Here is a 22559-nt window from a genome sequence, read left to right on the forward strand (position 1 = left end):
TGTTTTAAACCTTGCTGTACGGATTGTGCGTGAGCGTGTTTCTATAATGCGTAGTTTGAGCAGACAACGGAAAGTAAGAAGCAAGTACACATTTGCTGAGGTGAATAGAGTTTAGCGTGTAGCGTTAGCGGTATAATTCATAAATATTTATATGGCAATCGTTTTCGATTAATTGAAGAAACAAACAAAAAAACAAGTGAAGTTAGTTAAATGAGATAACATTGTGTAATTATAGGTTTTTTTTCTTTTTTTATATTTTGAGCAATAAATAATAGACGTATATTTAGTTTTTAAACGAGAATTTTGTTGATTTTATCCGAAAATTCCACTAGGGGCAGGGGGGGCAGAATGGTCCGCCTAAGAAAAATGCACCAAAAACCATAGAAAAACATACAAATTCATGAATTCAGTGTAGTAGGCTTATGCTTTGGGATGTTCCCTTCAATGTTCTATACTTGGTTGATGATTTTTTTTAGCTTAAAACTATTTTTGAGCCACTTTAAAAAAAAAAGTTTTGTCGACTACTTTTCCAGGGTGCGGGGCAGAATGGACCACCCTGCGGGGCAGAATGGGCCACCTTAGAAAACAAGTCATTTTGTCTAATAAAACGTTGAAGGGAGGTAAGAAATGGCTTGAGGGACCTTTCCAACATAGTTTCCATGAAGTTTGACCACTTTTATAAAAATAGTAACTTAACAAAACAAAGATTTTTGAAAATAGTGTAAATATATCGAAAAAAGACACTATTTTTACAAATAAGCATCAAAACAATTAAAAAATCAACTAATGTTGCATTAAACGTGATTTGTGAAGCTACCAGGAGTGAAATAATCTATTTAGCTCAAATTTCGTAACATTTGAATGTTTTTATAAGGCAGGATAAGGGTGGCCCATTCTGCCCCCAAGTGGATTTTAATTTAACACTTCCACCACCAAGCCTCTAAATGATTTGAAGGTTCCGTTGTTGTTTGATTACCTTGGTAGTAACATCTAGTAACATAATAAGCATTGAAAAAAGTTTTTCAAACAATCCAACTTTTCAGAAAGCTTATTTGAAAACCTCGAAATAAACAACATTTGCGTGGTTTTGTCAATAATTTACAATTTAGCTCATAATTCGAAAAATACAATAAATTCAAACGTGGTTTTCGGTTTGGTGATGTTATTTGACGTCTTTAATAAGACCCTTGCCTTACAGTTGGTCTTAATCCATTTTAAAGCCCAAAACCAAGGGTGGCCCGTTCTGCCCTCATGGTCCATTCTGCCCCCCCTGCCCCTAAAACATCCCTTGTTTGCATATCAATAAATATTTCTTATCCTCAGCAATTCTATTCAAAAATTGATTTCACCTAAATTAAATTTCCATTCAAACAGCTCAAATGGCAAATTTCTTGAATTTATTGATTGTTTAGCTGGCTGATGACCGCTTTTGGTTTTTAACCAAATGTTATGAAAGTTCAAGCATTCTAGCATGCCTACTTTCGTATGTCTTTTGAAGCTACATGAAGCAATGTTCATTATTGTTTCAAAAATAACGTCGTTTTCCTTTAAAGAGGGGGCCAAAAAAGGTTTTTTTTTAACATTCAAAGTAATTTTGAACAAATCACAGTAAATTCAAAAATATTTTGAGTTTCGATTAATTTGTAATGTACAGGGTTCGTTAAAAAATTACGTCCAGGAATAGGGGGAGGGGGGGTGTCTGAGGTTTGTGACAGCCCATGTTAAAGGTATAGGAAAAGTGCGTGACAGGGGGGAGGGGGGGGGGTCTGAAATCCCGAAAATCGCTGAACGTAATATTTGAACGAACCCACAGTAGCGTAAAAAGCGTTTTTATAGCTCGGAAATTTAAAAGAAAACTTCCTTAATATTTCAAATGAATAAATTTGCCATAAGAATCAACTTTGGATTTAGGATTTTACGTTTTTATTACTGTTCTACGAGCGAATATGAACAGTGTCATTGCAACGGTGGAGATTTTTTTTTGTATTTTATTGAAAATGTTGTGATTCTGCTCAGCTAATCAACAAAAACTAGACTTTTTCATGCTTTTTAACTTAAATAAAATAAATAAAAATACAAATTTATGTTTTTTTTTTACAATATGGGTATCAAATGATCTGGATTTTTTCATACATTTCAAAAGTAATAACTCAAATTTTTGAAAACACTAAAAAATTTCACAAAACTACGCATTTTCAAAAAAAATACAATATATTTCAGTTTTTCACAAAATAAATCTGAACATTTGATACGTACCAAGTACGTAATTTTGTAAAAAATTTGAGTATTTCTCGATTAAATTTTCAAAAGGTCCTATCTGCATAGGAAACCCATGAGGGATAGGTTGTTTTGAAAATTTAATCTAGATTTAAAAAAATCTTTCGAAATATATGAAAAACAAGCCTTACCCGAAAAACTTCGTCTTTTCCTTTTTTGGTTTGTTGACGTTTTAAGCTTTTCCTTATTCAGCCTCCTATGGTTTCGTTCAAAAATTACGTCCTTGAATAGGGGGAGGGGGGGGGGGTCTGAGGTTTGTGACAGCCCATGTTAAAGGTATAGGAAAAGTGCGTGACAGGGGGGAGGGGGGGGGGGGGTCTGAAATCCTGAAAATCTCTGGACGTAATATTTGAACAAACCCTATGATCAAAATTTGATTTTACGCAACTTTTTCATACAATCTGCAGATTTTTCGGAATCGGTTCCAGAGTGGCCAAAGTTGCCACATTTTGGCGTAAGAACCTTCCTTGGGCTTATACGAACCCAACGCAACAAAGAGCACCTCGATCATTCGCTCCGTATTGAACTGATTCGCGTTCGAACAAAACCATCGAAATGTTTTATATATATAGATTGCCAACCCTTATTTTAAACCAATTTTGTTTAAAAAAAAAAACAAACAATTTAGTATTTTTTCAAAAATTCGTAGTTTTGTGAGTATTTCACAAAAATATTATTACTATCGAATGTTTAGATTTTTTCTCAAAAATACGTTTTTGAAAATTTTGAGTATTTTCAAAAATTCAAAAAATTGAAATGTATGAAATAATCACGATCATTCGGTACCTATTAGAGTGGTCAAATCCGGGCTTTTTGGGGCTACCCCCTGAAATCAAAGATTGACCCATAACTAGGCTAAATTTCAAATTTGAGCTCATTCTGACTGGTGGAACCTCTCCCTCTAAGTCGTTGAAGATTGTATGGGAAAAAATGTCGAAATGTATGGAGAATGCAACTGTTTAATTTTTTTACCAGTAGAGCTCTCGAAGACACCATATTTTAAGGATTTTTTGCTGAAAAGTTATTAGCTTCCGAAAAGGACCATTTTTGCGCGGCCGGCTCAAAGAAAGGGTTCCAGTAGTCAGAATGAGCTCAAATTTGGAATTTAGCCTAGTGATGGGTCAATTTTTGATTTTAGGGGGATGCCCCGAAAAAGTCCGGATTTGGACCACCCTAGTACCCATATCGTAAAAAACTGCAATTTTTTGTATTTTCCAAAAATACATATTTTTTTATTTTAGTATTTTCAAAAAATTGTGTTATTACTTTTTGAAAGTAATTAATGTATGAAAAATTCCCGATCATTTCATACACCTATTGCATTAACAAAAATTTTGAGTTTTCTTTTTCGGGTAAAAATTTGCTTTTTCAAAATAGGGGCTATCCATAAATCACATGGATGCTTATGGTATTACAGTGTTTTATCAAATTGTTTTGAAACTTTGGCCCAATTTTGATAAGGTTATTAATTTTGCGTTAAAAATACTAAAAAACCAAAAAAATTAAAGTTGATTTTTTAAATTATTTTAAACTGTTAAAACGTTGACATTTTTCTGAGTAGGAATTACCAAATACAATTGTTTTAATAACATTTATTTTTTCATATATATTTTTTTTCAGAAGCTCCACTGGCCATGTTCGCATAAATGTCCCATATGCAAAAACAGCAAGCTGAGAAAAACGCTGTTGAAGTTTGTCCCATACATAAGGCTACGTGTTAAGTTTTCACGAAAAAACTGGATTTCCTCCTGATTTCTAGAACAAAGTACTGGATGTTATAGGCTCTTTTGAAAGAGCACACGATTTTGAACCAAACTGCATCAATAAATCAAAAGTGACGAAAATGCATATGGGACATTTATGCGATCAGGGGCAGTCCATGTACTTTGAACATAGGCCGTTCATCAATGAAAAATGTATTCGTTGTGGCGAATGAAAATACCAAATTTTGATATTACTTTTGCAAATAACTAGGCCAAAAATGTGCCCTTAGTTGCATAATAATAATTGTAAAATAACATACCATGGTGAGAATTGTTAAAATTCGATTGGAAATGAATATAAAAAGTGCAGAAGTTACTGTCTGTTCTAATAACAAGAGATTTTCAAGGGTATTAAAAAATACGTTCCGTGAAATTTGTTGTGGATTTATAGATCTCGTGAAATTAGCTTTTTTGAACGTAAAAAATCACTAAGCCTTGTCATAATTTATTCGAATTGCTTGTGAAAATCTCAATCTGTTATCAGAGCCTAACTTAAACGTTAATGTTTGTCCTGAAACAATCTAAGTAGAAATCTGCCTTACTGCGCATGCGTCGAATCGAAGATTGAAACGCGTCTACTAGGTATAAACAGTCAGCTGTAGGAGCAAAAGAAAGCATCTGTTTTGACTGCGGACATCAGCTGTAGCAAAGTGTTGTCTGCAGCGTAATAAGCCGCCGAAGCAATATGGTCAGTTCCGTCGACGAGGACGAGCCACAGCCGCTGGAGCTGCTGGATCTTCCCAACGAGGTTCAGCTGCACGTTCTGGACCATCTGGACTTTAGGTCCCGACTGGCCGCCTCCCGCGTTTGTCGCCTGTGGGACTCACTGGCCTTCTCCGGCCGCTTCATGGACCGCGTTCGGTTGTACTTGAAGCTTCAGCCGGAAAATCTACGCCGGGTGGCTGCCGTGCTGAACCGAAGCAGCCGACGGTACCGTCACGTGGTGGTCAACTTTGGGAATTGTGCGTTTCCGGTGATGGACCAGCTTGTGGAGATGTTTGGTGAAGATGAGGTTTTGGAGAGCTTGGTGTTGATGGGATTAGCGGAAATTGAAGCGGTTCAGCTGGTGACAATGCTGGGAAGTACACCGAACTTGGTGCGATTGTTTCTTATTAACGACGAGCTGGATAGTTTCAGCAAGGATCGTCTGCTGGAACTTCCAAAATGTCGAGTTGCTTCCGCAACTGGTCACTCTTCGTGGTTGGGAGGGTTTGAGCGTGACATGGAAATAGCGTTGCCGAGACTTCGCAACGTGTGCATCGTTGATCGGTGCTTGAGCTTCACAGAAATGGCGAGTTCCATACCGAGATTCTTTCCCGGGTTGAGTCAGCTTCAGATTACAAGCAACCACGCGTCGCTTAGTTCTGTATATCAGACGTTACGGAGTCAGCTGGAGAAGATTGTGCTTCTATCACCGGAAATTGACTTCTTCAATCGGTTCGCCGACATTGGCTTTCCCAGGTTGAGATATCTTTACTTCGATCGAATGGATCTCAATTTGCCGCAGCTTGTTCAGAAAGGTGCCGGGTTCTTCTCGAATCCGGATCACTGTCACAGTCTACGCCAGCTGGTTCTGCACCCTCAGTTTATGCTTCGCACGGAGATCTTGACGGCAATCTGCGCGAACTGCGAAAACCTTGTCGAACTGGAACTCAGCCTCGATTACCTCGATGGGGACGCCCTGAAGGACATTACCAACTTGACGAACCTTAAGGTAAGCGCATTGATTAACAAGCTTTCAAATCTTACCCAAATCTTCAATTCCTTCCAGAATCTGACCCTCTACGGCACGGCCTACTTCCAGGATACTCCCCACTGGCCCCACCAAATCACCACCCTAAGCTCCGTCAAAATCGCCACCTGTCGCTTTCCGTTGTCCCTGCTCGAGTTCATCGCCGACATCGCCCCCAACCTATCCCAACTCTCCCTCGAGAACATCGAATCTCCGGAGGAAATGTTCCTTCTGCTTCCGGAACTGCTGCCCAACATCCGCACCCTCGAGATGGGCTACACCAAGGGCTTCGAGCGGCCACCCTCGTGCCATCCGTCCGGCTATCTGCGAGCGATGACCGCACTGGAAACCGTCAGCCTGAGGCGCGTCATCATCCGGCACGGAATTCAGGGTTGGCTGCAGGATGCACCCCGGCTGAAGCGGGGTGCATGGGGACCTTGGCACACTGACGAACACCCATCTGGTGATCCTAACGACCAACTGTCCCAAGTTGAGGGAGCTGAAGCTGGCAGGGTGTGGCGAGCTGACGCGGGAGGGAATTGAGGAGTTTCGGACAAGGGTACCGCTCTGTAGGGTGGATTGGGATGGGATTTAAACAGTTAAATTTCCAAAGCTGTAAAAGTTTAATGTTTTAATAATTTATTTTGTAGTAATCTTAATCAAGGAAATGCATAACATAACATGTTTAGATTTGGGGATCGAAATGTAACATGAGATGATATTTACCATACAAGTTATTTATTATAATTATGCAGAAATAAAAAAAAAAAATCTTGACTTTATTCAATTTTTGTTATTTTTATTGAGTCATTCTCGTTTTACCTTTCAGAGTTTTTCATTTAAAAGATCCTATAAGCTACGGCGGTAAAGATTAAGGTAGGCATTGCATCATGCGACGCCCGAGACACCATTTAAGAAATTGTCGAACTTTGAAGGCCTGTTCCGAGCTCCAAGTTGCTCAGAACTTAAATGTTATAAATATATTAGTTATGTTTTTGGCAAGCATTCAGGGGCTTCCAGCATTACTGAGCCCAAGTCCCAAATATGAGCTTGTAGGGACAGGGGGCAGAATGGGTCACCCTTGGTTTTGGGCTTTGGGATGGATTTAGACAAACTGTAAGGCAAGGGTCTTATTAAAGACGTCAAATAACATCACCAAACCGAAAACCACGTTTGAATTTATTGTATTTTTCGAATAATGAGCAAAAATGTAAATTTATTGTCAAAACCACGCAAATATTTTTTATTTCGAGGTTTTTAAATAAGCTTTCTGAAAAGTTGGATTGTTCGAAAAAGTTTATTCAATGCTTATAATGTTACTACCAAGGTAAACAAACAACAACGAAACCTTCAAATAATTTAGAGGCTTGGTGATGGAAGTGTTAAATTACAACATATTACCACTATTTTCAAAAATGATTGTTTGATAAGGGACTATTTTTATAAAAGTGATCAAACTTCATGGAAACTATGTTAAAAAGGTCCCTTAAGTCACTTCTTATCTCCCTTCAACGTTGTATTATTGTTTTCTAAGGTGGCCCATTCTGCCCCGCAGGGTGGTCCATCCTACCCCACACCCTGGAAAAGTAGTCGTAAAATACATTTTTTTAAATTGCATCAAAAATAGTTTTAAGCTAAACATTTTGATCAACCAAGTATACAACATTGAAGGGAACATAGGGGGATGGCGTCGCTATTTTTAGACCACGTTTTCCACTTTTTCTCATCGAAACCAACTTCTTTATCGACTTCATTTTGCTGGGCGAGATAGGACGCCGTCTACAGTATGTAAAACAAGTATTTACACCCCTTGGGCACTATGCACATTTTGTGATGAAACATGTAACAATTTAAAGTTTGACAGAAACCTAGTACTACGTTTTGTTCAGAAACTCATGCCGAACATTTTGCTACAAAAAGCTCATGAAAAGATGTTTCTATAAAAAATTATATAACGAATACTATTACAAAAATAAAAAAAGGTGCAAAAAAAGTTTGTACACCTTTCGAAAAAAATAACATAAATAAAGTTATTTGTTGACAAATCACCATAAATCCAGTCTCCCAACTCCAAACAGGCATCCTTGACTGATTAAAAAAATAATTTGGATTAAATATAAAGTTTACTAATTACATAATATAAAAGTTTATATAACTCTGGAAATTCTTTATAAAACTTATCTAAACTTAACTTTGCAAACTTTCAATTTAACTAAATATCAATATATTACCATAAAATTGCTATAAAACATTCTGGAGTGGGTATAACACCGTTTTGGGGGTCTTTGTATCAATAGAATAGATTTTTCGTTGGAATTTCGTACCAACCCGGAATTACGTCGTCGGAAAATCCGCCGGCATCCAAACCGGTCCACGATTTACAAGTCAACCTATGTGGCATCGGAAAGGGCATAAAATTTCCGATCTTTTGATACCCATACATCTAGGTTTTCTATAAAACCCACGTTTTTAAATACCTGGGCAAAAAGTAAATTTGATCCACGAGAGCAAAAATTACGAAATTCCATACATTTTTGGCAGATTGCTCAAACGAAACCATAACAACGGGTTTGCCTAGGTATTTAAAAACGTGGGTTTTATAGAAAATCTAGATGTATCTTCCTAGTAAGATATGCTCTGGTAATAAATAAAGCATTATTTTTGACGAAGTACTTCGTCTTAGAGCTCTTTACAGTTGCTACGATGAAACACCCTGAATGGATTTTTGAACGATTTTGTGTCTTCGGCAAAGTTGTAGGTAATGGTCAGGTATTTTTTTTTCAACAATTTAGAAACGTTTTAATAGACTAAAGAAGGCATCTTTTACGCTAGAGTTCAAAGGCCATTGCAATTTTTAAAAGTTTGGGGGGGGGGGCAAATTTAAAAATATATCTCTTTATTTATTTTATTTTTTGCCAAAAAATGGTAAAGATTAAAAAAGACCACAAACATAAAAAAATGGTTTTCCAGAATTTTATTGATATTTTTTTATATAACAATGTATTTTGTGATACTATAAGTTTATTTTTATTTTTTTATTTCAGGCTTGAAATTTAATATAAAGTTACATTTTTGTCGATTTTTGCCTACCCCTCGGCCAGAGCCGGAGGACAAAAACTTTGAATAAAAATGTGTACTACAAATATTTTGCGTTTTTGCACATCGAAAATTAAAATTCAAATGGATTTTATTTAACCCAAACATGCTAAAAATGATTCTAAAGGCAGAGGAATGCATTTTCAATAGATTTCAGGCGATTGCACTTGAATTTCCATTGAAAATTAGAACTTTTAGGAAAAACATATTTTTTTGCCCCCTGATTTTTCCGGCCGAATTTAAGACAGTGGCTCGCCTCCCAGTTCAAAAACTTGAAATAAAATTTGAAATAAAGAATGAATTGAAATAATAATGAATTTCACTTTTTGAAGTTTTTTTTATTTGTTGTTCAGCTTTTGTGTTTTTAAAAATTGCAAATAGTTGGATTTTTTTAAATTTATTTAGAATTTTGTTTCGATAACTGATATTGACTTTTCTTATATATATTCTCTATAGAGAGTTTTTTGTTTAAAATCATTCTTTAGATAAGAAATGCTTGTTATTTGAGCTTTCTGGAAAAGTCTTAAAAAAGTCGGGAATTTGAAAATGAGATTTGAGTGGTCACCCTGTTACTATGCTAAGCTGAGAACAAAATAGTGTAACGCAGTTTAATGGGACGTAATCCGTGGTTGGTTCCCAATGCCCCTCTCGCGTTCTTTCATTGCGGTTTGCTGAGAAAACAAAAGAATCTTCGGCGAGTGTGCGTGCGCGACAAAACGAGAATGAGTGATGGAAAGAGAGATGCTCTTGCTGCCAATTACGAGACAACAGGAGAGAACTCACAAGCTATAGCGACGGTCTCTTTACCTTCTGATATTTTGGTGCTGGAATCATCAAATGATAGTTTTTTTTCCATCACTCATGTACAATACTGGTTTACCGTTATCAAAGAAATACTTTATTGAAGCCATTTTTAATGCTTAAAATATTAAAATTTTCATCATTTCGTCAATGTTATTTTGTAAAGTGTGTGAGATAGAGCGTTGCTCCTTACGGATTCTTTCCGGGCGTCATGCAGTTCCCGTCCGGGTAGCGCTTCTGAAACGAACTGATCAGCTCCGGATCCACCAACCGGATGCCGTCCAGCTGATTGCCGAGCGTGATCCTGAGGAAAAAATTGAGTTAGTTATTGAAGCTGAATAAATTATAAGTTTCACTCACCAATTCGGCTGCACGTTGTGCGGCCTTCCAAACAGCTCGATCTTCCGCGTGCCCGGGCTGAGCCGCTCGATGATGCCGTAGATTTCGTCCGGTTTGTGCGAGGTGGCGCGCACTTCCGCCACGATGACGTCGCAGTCCAGGCCGCGGTTCAGGTTCGGCGGGTTGCCCTTCATGCCCACCAGGCAGTGCTCCTTGCCGTGGTTCAGCCAGTGGCCGGTCCGACCGGTGCGGATTATCCGCTGCAGCTGGTTCGTCTTGACCCAGATCAGTTCGTCGACGCGTTCGTAGCCCCACAGCTTGAGGCACTCGCGACCGAGTTCCATGGCACGGCCGGTGACCCACAGGAAGATGAGACCGTCCGTTTGGAGGGCGGGCACGCCCAGCTGTCTCATCTCATCGTCGGACATGGTTCCGTACGGCAGTTCCATGTGAATGTCCCAGGGCGGGTCGGCCATCACGACGGCGAACTTGCCGAGGACGGTCATGTCCAGATAGCGCAGGTCACACTGGATCCACTGAGGTGGGTAGAGGGTGGCGCACGGATCGTTGGTAACTCGCTTGGCTCCGAGCAGTGAAGTTTCCGGATCGAACTTGGAACTGCTCGTGTTGAGGCCGTAAGTGTCCACTTCGTAATGTACGTACTTGCAGCTGTCCATGTGAAAGCAAGTGTTCAGGAAGCTGCAATCCCCAAGCGATTCGTCGGTGTGGGATTGAATGATCTTCTTAAAGTGCAGCTTGTTGCACTGGAACTTGATCTTTTCGGCGTCCGGATCTTTCTTGATTTCTACGATCTCAAACACTCCGTTGTCGTCCCCGCTAATGATAACATCATCATCGTCGTCGTCCTTGTGAAGATGCGCATCGTTTGCCGCTTCCAGCGATCTCAAACACTCGATCCTAGTTCCGTGCGGACAAAACTCCATGACCTGCGCTCCTCCCTGCGATTTAAACTTCTCCGCCAGCGATCGCTCCTTGGCCGTTGGCTTCGTCAGCAGTTCCAGAATCTCCTCCCCAACCTGTTTGCTCTGCTTCTCCCGCGTCGATGGCATCGACAGCAGCGACATTATGTCGTCCGACGTGTTGGCCAACGACGACGAACCAACCGAGTCCCCACCTCCCCCAGAAGACGTCAACCGGGCCACCTTCGAGTCCAAATCCTTCTCCTCCTTGATCGCTTTCCTTTTGGCCGACTCCCGGTCCTCACCATGATTCATCAGCACTTCATCGTGCAGCGTCTGCAGCGCTCCGTGTTCCGCCGAAATGACCTCGTACCCGACGCTTCCCCCAATGCTGACCTCCTTCACGCTGACCAAGTGCTGCCCGGACAGCTTCTGCAAATAATACCGCACCGTTTCGTGTGGCGTCGGCTTCTGGATCAACTTCTCCACCCGTTGCGCAATCTGGGACGAATTGGTCGGCAAAATAGCGGTCCGATCGGCCAACACCTGAACCAGCGCCTTCTCAACCTCCGCGTCAATATCTACAAAAACCAAGCTCAACTTGAAAATCCGCTCCTCACAAGCCAAAACCAACCCCCTCACCTTGCTCCAACTTGATCGCCGTCAGCAGAATCTTGCTCTTGTCGTCCCCGCCGGCACCACCAGCCCCAGCTTCCGTTTTAATGAGGACACTTGGCCCGGGGCTGCTGCCACCGCCGCCGAGCAAATCCTGGCGTTCTTTTTTGCGCTTCTCCAGCCGCTCTCGCAGCGAATTTCGCTTCACCTTGACGGCTTGGATCTCCTCCAGGGACATGGTTGGAATTGACAGTTTTTACCGGTTATCCCGGAACACTAAACGGTAGGAAATGAAAACACCAAACTTCAACTGGTTGCGTTGGCTGCGGAGTCTAAATGTTTACACGCAAAGAGCGGCCGCTGTCGCGTAAGCGTAAATAAATTCGTTCAACTGACAGCAGTTTTGACAGTTGCTTTGCGTGGGGTTCGTTTAGCGGGCGCAAGCGTTCATACACGGTCAGCTGGAGGTACTCAAAATCAAGTTCAAATCCACTCAAAATCAAGTTCGGACCTCGAACTGAAAATGAGTGGTTTTCTGAACTTGATTTTGAGTGGATTTTTCACTCAAACGACAGTTCAAAAGCTGAACTGACGTTTGAGTAAATTGGACTTGTCGAAAAATATTTTTGTTCCTGCTGCTCAGTCAACTTTTCGACTAAGTCAAGGTAAGTCGATTTTATGTTTTGATTAGCATAAATGCAATTTTTCTGGCTGAATCTTCCGGCAAAAGCCAAGTATTTTGAAGGGCAGTGTGCACAATCGAGTCACCCGGAACCAAGCCCGGAACGCTTCGATAAAGTTTATTGAAAAAAACAAAAACAATCGAATCTCCCGGAATGTTGCGTCAGGTGAAAACCAAAATTATCACTTTCTTCTTCCGGGGTTTTTCGAAGTAGCAACGGCAAGAGGAAGACAGCTTGATGCACTCGTGCGAAAACTAGTTTCACCAGAACAAGTTCTACCGGGCGATACCCGACCACTACCGTAACCACCCCGGGTGCCCGCGTCTTCTTCACTCGCTAGATCGCCCTTCCAACAGCCAGGCAGCTCGTCTTCTTCGTCCAAGGCCAAGTTCCCCGACACCGTCACGGTCGCCGTAGTTCTGATAAGCAGCCATCATCCCAAATCCCAAACTCCTTCTAAACCTATTTATCTTCCAGAAAATGGACACTCAATGAAAAGTCCCAGAAGTGCCTGAAGGACATGGTCAAACTAAGTGATGGCCGGACGACCAGAAGGTTAACCAGTTGACCTCGATGCATCGAACAGGCCGCGCCATCCTAAAGTTCTGAGCGGGAGAAGGAATGATCAGCTGCGGCGACGGCCGTCGCAACTCCACGTCAATTTGAAATCGACTACGACGAGTTGAACGACTCAACGAACAACTTTTCACCGACCACCTGCAAAAGCTCGAAGTTGTGACGCAGCTTGTTCTCAACAACTTGTCCAAACTCCCCGCGGAACCCAACTCCGTCTTTACCACGGGGTACGTCCCACTCGCGCCGAACGTGACCTTCACCCAGCCAAACAATTGACCGGCCTGTGCGCGGGCATGGGCGCGTCCGCATGACCAAGGAACCGACGACGCGGCCAAGAATTTGCGCGACAATCCAATGTAACAACCGTCACGCAAATGCGCAGGGGCACAAGTTCGGCAGCAACCAGTGAACGAGCTCGAGTGGTGAGGTTGAAGGTGGCGAAAGTGGCGCCCAGAATCACGGGAGTCACCATGTCACCTTTAGTCCTGGTGTGGAGGGCATTACCACGTGCATCACTGAGGGCCGCAACACCACTATCAAGCGTCGCAAATCGGTGGCGGGGATGGAGGAAGTCGGAGTCACCGACACGAACCCTGCGGATCACATGGCTTTGCCGGAGCGTTTATGTTCGAGAACGAACCGCTGCAGGTTGGATGAGTTAGGGGTTAGATAGAGCTTCACGAGCTGGACTTTTTTTTTTGTTTCTCCTTTTAGATGGATGCCTCGATTAAGTCAGCCCAAAATCAACGAGTAACTCGACGACACCACCTTCCGGAAATTCGCAACCTAGTCTGCAGCAGCAACAGATATAACAAAAACACCAACAGCAACCTCAGTCCGGGTTCAACGTCATCAAACCTCCAAAAATGGGTCCACCGCTGAGCGGACTAGCCGCGCAGCGACCAATCATCAACACCTCGTTTCAGATCCGACCGATTGGATAGGCTATCTTCGTAGACTTCGGCAGTTTGATGAACTCGCGCGATCATTCACTACTGATGATGGGAAGTTCGCGGCCACTACCGTCAATGTTCGACGTGTTGTGTCCCAAAACCAGTACGTACTCAACATTGGTCCGGATCTGCTTCAGTCATCCTACCAAAGCCACATGGGACCGGCCGCGGGAGGCAATCTGCCCCAAATTTCACGATTGAACCCGAAAGCGTCGGCCTTTTCGGCGATTCCCCCTTGGCAGAACCATAAATCGGCAGCGCCGGGAAGCAAACTGTCCTCGTCAAACCAGTTCGGCAACATGTTTCCAGACCGAACAGAAAATACCAGAACCTGCCACCGAACGGATTTGGCCCGGGTTTGCCGGGGAAGCAACCAGCAGTCGCATGCAATCGTGGCGGAGAGCAACCGTCCTGGCCCACTTCCAACCGCGCGGAAAGGATTACGATGGGAAGCAATGTAGTAACTTAATATAAATGCGTCTGTGAATTAAAAAAAAGCAAAACAACTGTTTCGTTTACCTTTATTTTTGACCCTGAAGATGTTGGGAGACCTCCAATGCTTTAATTTGTACTATTTAGTCATGCACAGCCTTTGTTTAGGCATTAAATATTTAAAAAACAAAAAAAAAACCCGGTTGGCTCAAACTACTCATTCGGCAGTTCGAGCGCTAAACTCATTTATGAGTTTCAGCATTAAACTCATAAATGAATTCCTCCACGCATGGTCCAAAATGAGTGAATCGAACTTGATTTTGAGTACATCCAGCTGACCGTGTAGAAGAGAAAGCAGGGTCGGTTGTAGGAAAAAAATGTTCGTTGATGAGATTAAATCTGAGATCATGCCGGAAGACGAGGGGTCATAACTTTCAATTTCATGAAGTTTGATACATCGGATGATAGGGTTCATTGCATATTCCGATAGTGTCCCTCAGTGGCCACCGGTAACCGGTTCCGGAGTGACCAGGTTGGGTCAGAGGACATCGGCATGACCTCAGATGGTCATAACTTTCAATTTCATGAAGTTTGATACATCGGATGATAGGGTTCATTGCATATTCCGATAGTGTCCCTCAGTGGCCACCGGTAACCGGTTCCGGAGTGACCAGGTTGGGTCAGAGGACATCGGCATGACCTCAGATGGTCATAACTTTCAATTTCATGAAGTTTGATACATCGGATGATAGGGTTCATTGCATATTCCGATAGTGTCCCTCAGTGGCCACCGGTAACCGGTTCCGGAGTGACCAGGTTGGGTCAGAGGACATCGGCATGACCTCAGATGGTCATAACTTTCAATTTCATGAAGTTTGATACGTCGGATGATAGGGTTCATTGCATATTTCGATAGTGTCCCTCAGTGGCCACCGGTAACCGGTTCCGGAGTGACCAGGTTGGGTCAGAGGACATCGGCATGACCTCAGATGGTCATAACTTTCAATTTCATGAAGTTTGATACATCGGATGATAGGGTTCATTGCATATTTCGATAGTGTCCCTCAGTGGCCACCGGTAACCGGTTCCGGAGTGACCAGGTTGGGTCAGAGGACATCGGCATGACCTCAGATGGTCATAACTTTCAATTTCATGAAGTTTGATACGTCGGATGATAGGGTTCATTGCATATTCCGATAGTGTCCCTCAGTGGCCACCGGTAACCGGTTCCGGAGTGACCAGGTTGGGTCAGAGGACATCAGCATGACCTCAGATGGTCATAACTTTCAATTTCATGAAGTTTGATATGTCGGATGATAGGGTTCATTGCATATTCCGATAGTGTCCCTCAGTGGCCACCGGTAACCGGTTCCGGAGTGACCAGGTTGGGTCAGAGGACATCGGCATGACCTCAGATGGTCATAACTTTCAATTTCATGAAGTTTGATACGTCGGATGATAGGGTTCATTGCATATTCCGATAGTGTCCCTCAGTGGCCACCGGTAACCGGTTCCGGAGTGACCAGGTTGGGTCAGAGGACATCAGCATGACCTCAGATGGTCATAACTTTCAATTTCATGAAGTTTGATATGTCGGATGATAGGGTTCATTGCATATTCCGATAGTGTCCCTCAGTGGCCACCGGTAACCGGTTCCGGAGTGACCAGGTTGGGTCAGAGGACATCGGCATGACCTCAGATCGTCATAACTTTCAATTTCATGAAGTTTGATATGCAACATGACGGATTTCTAGCGTGACAATTATTGGAACCGTTTAGGGTACCCCTGGAACCGGTTCCGGATTGGCCACAGTTGGCCAGAACCGATACCAAACAGTCAGGGGTAGTATGTAGTATCCTTCTGCAATGATTTGCAAAATAATCCGTTTCAAAAGACTGGTCCGTGTGACGGTTTTATGTCAAAAACTTCAAAAATCAAGTTTTCCGGAAGTTCCGGGTTACCGAAACCGGTGGCCACTATGGACCAATTATTTTTTCTGGGGCTTAAAATTCAGGTTATTATCTGTCGAATGCAACCGGAAGCAACCTGCTATGTGCAATCGTTTCGGAGATACAGTTCCTCAAAGTAGGGGCCTCAAAAAGGACTTTTTTCGGTTATAGCAGGTTCCCGGTGGCCACGGTGTCCAAAACCGGTTCTGCCGGTCGGATTCAAAAAGTAGACATCCTAGCCTTTCATTCGAGGTCAAGACATCCAAAATCGGTTACAATCTCGAATTTTGGCAGCCGAAAACATTTCTGGGTCCTATAGACCCGGAATACCATTGGTGTCAGTTTTTTTTGGGCGGGCACTTCCGGTAGCCACCGGAAGTTCATTTTTGGCCAGAATGTGTGTCTTAATAAGATACACAAAGTCACAAAATTTCAGATCTCTAGGTGTTTTTGGTCAAAAGTTACAATCACTTTTATAGTGCTACTGGGTCCTATAGACCCGAAGACCATGCCCGGGTTAACATTGAAAATCGGACCATTAGTTGCTGAGATATCAATATTAGAAAATGGTGGGTTGTTTTGGTGAGACTTATAGAATACATAAATTTTCCTGTTTTCAATTCTTTGCATGGTAATTTATTAGTAACTAAGGGTCGTATCAACAAAGTTTAAAAAAAGCAAAATATAGAAAATTTTCTCAGCCTTTCAAAAAAGATTTTTTTCAAAAGTGGGCAAATATGAGCACTTATTTGAAAAATTAATAACTGCTGCTATTTTCAAAAAAGTTACCAAAACCTGCTATATCTTGAAAACGGTGCACTTTATTAAAATTTCACTAAATGACTTTTTGATTGCAAATTCGATTTTACATCGAAAAATGAAATTGGAAAAAAATTGTGAACAATATTTTGATTTTTTGAGAAAAATCAGTATAGTTCAAAATTTCCTAACTCGGTCAAAGTTTTTTTGCACATTCTGGAAATTTCTGAAAAGTTGGCATTTGATGTTGCAAATGCATGAGCATGAGCATGGTTGACTGCCAATGAGCTGCTACTCCGTTATTGACGGATCAGCTGAAGTTACACAATGAACCAACAGATGAGTAGTGGGAGCTAATCATCCTCACTGTATAACCCCTGAAGATCTCTGCTTTTAGTCAATACCGGCGCCCCCCCAAGGAGATGCAGTTCAACAAAGGTAGGAATGTTAGTCCGATAGTTGAAGTTGCAGACTCATCAGACACAGAGTTTGTCGCTCTATACCTGTTGACACCGCGTGAGACCGTTGAATCCACAGCATCTCCTTCAAGCATCACGGGAAGTGGGGGATTTTGTTAGTAGGGGAAGGAAAGGGAAGGTCAGGATTCATCTTGGTAGATGATATGACCAGAAAGTGAGAAGGACTTATCAATCGCGTATTTTTTACTTCTTACCGTCGGCGTGCCATCCGAGCAACGATGCTATGGGAAGGGCTTTCAAAACGAAATGAAATTTTTAGTCACGTATTATTCGTTATCATGTAAACTTCTTTGCAACAAACTTCACCACGAATTTGCCCAGTTTGGACCGCGAACAACCGGCTCAACTATAGAAATTCAACATACACACGACGACACGAATCCTTCTTTCAATAAATTCAAGAATCTTCCACTACTTTCTCGCGAGTACTAATTTATTCCTCAAACGCGTATTTCCCGCCGGCGTGCTTTCTGAGCAACGATGCTTTGAGAAAGTCTTTCAAATGAAAATGCATGTTTTACTAACTATTCGACGACGAACCTTCCGAGCGGCGGTGCTATGGAAAGGGATTGAACTTGAAACAATGTAGAATATAATATCACCACACATTTAATTAAATGTCTCGAAAATTTTCGCAAAGAATACATTATTTCGTGTTTAAGAAACAAACGGCGACTACGATTATTAAAGTTAGTACGAACACGACTCGAATTGTATCTAACAACTTAATCGATTCAAGAAACTTCTATCGAACGACGAACGAGAACAAATTTCACCGCGAGACTGTTCGTATTTTTTTTCAGTTAAGTCCAGTTTTTTAACAAACGCGCGCGCGGCTGGGAGAACTCGACGATCGACTGGCCAACTCGAAGGCCCAAATCAACTGAAATCTTCTTTTATCGTTTCACTTCTCCTTCCCCCACAATGAATCTTCCAGAATTTTCCGGAATTTTTTTTTTCACACACGCGCGCGACGGAGAGAACTCGACGATCGACTGGCCAACTCGAAGGCCCAAATCAACTGAAATCTTCTTTTATCGTTTCACTTCTCAGTTGGCATTTGATGTTGCAAATCAAGTTTTAGTGAAGCAGTGAAATTAAAAATCAACCAATTTTTTACCTTGTATCATTTTTTTCAGTGTAGTCCTTTTCCATACCTACAACTTTGCCGAAGACACCAAATCGATCAAAAAATTCCTTCAAAAGATACAGAATTTTCATATATCATTTTCGTAAGGACAGCTGCCAAATTTGTATGGAAAACTATATGGGGGTAATTCTCTACCAACTCACACGAAATCGGGAAAAGTTGCCCCGACCCCTCTTCGATTTGCGTGAAACTTTGTCTTAAGGGGTAACTTTTGTCCCTGATCACGAATCCGAGGTCCGTTTTTTGATATCTCGTGACGGAGGGGCGGTACGACCCCTTCCATTTTTGAACATGCGAAAAAAGAGGTGTTTTTCAATAATTTGCAGCCTGAAACGGTGATGAGATAGAAATTTGGTGTCAAAGGGACTTTTATGTTATATTAGACGCCCGATTTGATGGCGTACTCAGAATTCCGAAAAAAACGTATTTTTCATCGAAAAAAACACTAAGTTTTAAAAATTCTCCCATTTTCCGATACTCGACTGTAAAAATTTTTGGAACATGTCATTTTATGGGAAATTTAATGTACTTTTCGAATCTACATTGACCCAGAAGGGTCATTTTTTCATTTAGAACAAAATTTTTCATTTAAAATTTCGTGTTTTTTCTAACTTTGCAGGGTTATTTTTTAGAGTGTAACAATGTTCTACAAAGTTGTAGAACAGACAATTACAAAAATTTTGATATATAGACATAAGGGGTTTGCTTATAAACATCACGAGTTATCGCGATTTTACGAAAAAAAGTTTTGAAAAAGTTACTTTTTGCGTTTCTCTTTGTTTCGTCGTCCGTATCTGTCGCGGGTGACCATGAACGGCCATGATCGATGACGACCAACTTTTTCAAAACTTTTTTTCGTAAAATCGCGATAACTCGTGATGTGTATAAGCAAACCCCTTATGTCTATATATCAAATTTTTTTTAATTGTCTGCTCTACAACTTTGTAGAACATTGTTACACTCTAAAAAATAACCCTGCAAAGTTAGAAAAAACACGAAATTTTAAAATGAAAATTTTTAATCTAAATGAAAAAATGACCCTTCTGGGTCAATGTAGATTCGAAAAGTACATTAAATTTCCCATAAAATGACATGTTCCAAAAATTTTTACAGTCGAGTAACGGAAAATGGGAGAATTTTTAAAACTTTTTTAGTGTTTTTTTCGATGAAAAATACGTTTTTTTCGGAATTCTGAGTACGCCATCAAATCGGGCGTCTAATTTTACATAAAGTCCCTTTGACACCAAATTTCTATCTCATCACCGTTTCAGGCTGCAAATTATTGAAAAACACCTCTTTTTTCGCATGTTCAAAAATGGAAGGGGTCGTACCGCCCCTCCGTCACGAGATATCAAAAAACGGACCTCGGATTCGTGATCAGGGACAAAAGTTACCCCTTAGGACAAAGTTTTACGCAAATCGAAGAGGGGTCGGGGCAACTGCTGTGTGAGTTGGCGGAGAATTACCCATGGACAAACTTATGATGCAAAATGGCTTCTTCGGGCATACTGAAGGCACCAAAAAAGTTTCAGCCTGGTTAAAAAAATACAAAAAATAAAATAGAAAAAAGACCGTTTTCGTAGAGAATTGCTCTGTATAATTTTTCAAGATTGAAAATTGACCATTGGTTACTGAGATTTCTTTTTCTTTGCCAATGATACAAAATAGCTTCTTTGATCATAAGAAATATGTCAAAGCTTGAGCCAAATATAAAAAAATACAAAAAATAAAAATCGTCGACATCAGCCGATTTTGTAGAAAATTGCTTACGTGCATATCTTAAAAAAAAACGTTTTTTAAAGTAATTTTTAGTAAATTATTCTTTTAAAAAATGTAACTCTGCAAAAAAACGTCTCACAAAAACTTATCTCAAAATGGGCCATTTTTGGTCCAAAATTCTAAAGAGTTGGTATTTCAAAATCCCTTTTTGAGAGAAAAGTTAATTTAAAGCTTTAAATCAACCTACAATATACCAAGTTATCACAAACCACCATTTAACTCCAGTGAAAATCCCACCCAATTGAGTTCCCAACACCTCCCCCTCTGCTGAAACCATATGACATGGACATTGAGTGACCCTATGCTCCCTCGTCCTTGCGCTCTGATTTTCTCGGAACTCGTGAGTTCCAAACACTCCGCCGGAAGGATACATCAATGTCAATGTGTTTTTCCTCCCCCACTCACACGCGCTCGCTTCGCTCAGTTTCTTTCTTTCAGTCTTTCATTGACCGTGGCCTGCGTCGGGTGTTCTGGAAAAATTGTGCAACTCCAAGTGCAAGTGTAACTTCCGGGAAATTCCGGTGCAAAGCTGCTGCAATTGGTACATGTGTGTGTGTGTTTGTGCGAGGGTTGTTCGAGTGGAGGAAAAATAAGGGAAAATTGTGAAAAACAACCCCTTCTGGAAAAATAGTGTTAACGTGGGAAAAGAAGAGAAAGAGAGGAAGAGGGGAAAAGTGTGGAAAATGCTGCTGTTGGTTTCGGCGGTGGAAAGCCTCTAGGGATCGATTCGGCCACTACATTTAATAGGATTACACCAGCGAACGGTTAGTGCAGCAGCTGCAGCCAAACCAAGGGTGGAAGAATCGATTCCGGTTCGGGAAACAGCAGGAAGTGCAGATTAGCAGAAACAGTAACAGCAGCACCAGCACCAGCTGGTTGGTTCTGAGTTGGAATTGAAAGAACGTTTTCAGCAGGGGAAAATACAAAAGTGATCTGCAGTTGAGGTATGTTTGAACAAATGCATTGTTATACTGTCTGAAGGGTTACATACGTATGGAATGAAACTACAGTCTAATAGTAAAATCAAGTTTATTTTAAATAACGAAAACGAAGCACTTGCAAAAGACCGTCCCAAAAAATGAAAAAACGAAAAAACGAAACTATTGGCACTACGCCCCCCGGGGCATGGCCTTCCTCTAACGTGGGATTTCTGCTCCAGCGCCTCTGACGAGACAGGAGAAACCGGGACCGACGTTTTACTTCACCATCCGATAGAAGCTCAGTGGATAAGGCGGGAATCGAACCCGCGTCTCATAGCATCATCGGGATCGGCAGCCGAAGCCGCTACCCCTGCGCCACGAGACCCAAAAAAATGAATAGTTGTCAAAACTTTGGTGCTCACCCCAAGAATGATAGATTAGGATGTCAGGAACAATGTTTTCATACAACAAAAAAATCCCAAAAATGGTTTACAACTCGCGCGCGGAGCTTGAATGAAAAAATGGCATTTTTCGAGTATTTTTCAGAAATGCGCGTAACAATCATACTAAAAGCCATTAAAATTTGGTCGCCTTGGGCATCAAGTTATAGTTTAATGTCCCCTGAACAAATTTCTGTACAGACATAGTCCATAAAAGCTTGTGTTTAGGCATGGCAGAGCGTTTTAGGGAGAAAAATTTATATTTTTTAGCTTAAAAATTTCAAAAATCACTCCTCAAAACGAGCCAAACTATTTTGCAGCCAAAACTGATGCATTCAGCTTATAGGAGAAAATCTCACCTTTTTCCATGAAATGTTTTTAACAAATATCTTTTTTGAGCGAGCAATATAAAAATATCCAAAATATATGCCTTCTCGTTTGTGATCATAGTAGCTCATGTTTTATGCTAAAATCGCTTATATACTAAGAATATTGAAAATTCGTCACTTTTTGTTCACTAAAATGCAAATATCTCGGCTTTGCGTGGACATAAATTGAATGTTAAAAAAAGCAAAATGATCTCCGTAAAATTTCCTACAAGCTGAATGCATTAGTTTTGGCTCGTATTGGGGAGTATTTTCGAAATTATTTAGCTAAAAAATACAAATTTTTCTCCCTAAAACGCCCTGCTATGCCTATACACGAAGTTGTTGTAGTTGTAGGTAAACAATTTTTGGGATTATTTTTTGTATGAAAACATTGTTCCTGACAACCTAATCTATCATTCTCAGGGTGAGCACCAAAGATTTGACAACTTTGCATTTAGGACGGCCTAACTTGCAAGTAATTGTCCACGGTTAATGGATGGTCCCTATTGCAAAAAAGGCTATATTTA

The 22559-nt window shown here is 41.1% G+C and overlaps 2 protein-coding genes across 2 annotated transcripts; one reads left to right on the forward strand and one right to left on the reverse strand.

Annotated features, from left to right (window-relative positions):
- Nucleotides 1-4627: 4627 nt before the first annotated feature.
- Nucleotides 4628-6382, forward strand: LOC120423502 (uncharacterized). Its single transcript, XM_039587342.2, is given in 3 exon segments — nucleotides 4628-5754; nucleotides 5812-6194; nucleotides 6196-6382. Coding segments are annotated over 3 exon segments (1584 nt in total). The 5' UTR covers nucleotides 4628-4725; the 3' UTR covers nucleotides 6368-6382.
- Nucleotides 6383-9743: 3361 nt separating this feature from the next.
- Nucleotides 9744-11821, reverse strand: LOC120423499 (N6-adenosine-methyltransferase MT-A70-like protein). Its single transcript, XM_039587340.2, has 3 exons — nucleotides 11571-11821; nucleotides 10030-11509; nucleotides 9744-9973 (listed from the first exon to the last, which is right to left on the reverse strand). Exons 1-3 carry the CDS (start codon nucleotides 11779-11781, stop codon nucleotides 9859-9861), a joined length of 1806 nt encoding a protein of 601 aa, XP_039443274.1. The 5' UTR covers nucleotides 11782-11821; the 3' UTR covers nucleotides 9744-9858.
- Nucleotides 11822-22559: the final 10738 nt, after the last annotated feature.

The sequence above is a fragment of the Culex pipiens genome, chromosome 3, assembly GCF_016801865.2.
Source record: "Culex pipiens pallens isolate TS chromosome 3, TS_CPP_V2, whole genome shotgun sequence".
Lineage (NCBI taxonomy): Eukaryota > Metazoa > Arthropoda > Insecta > Diptera > Culicidae > Culex > Culex pipiens.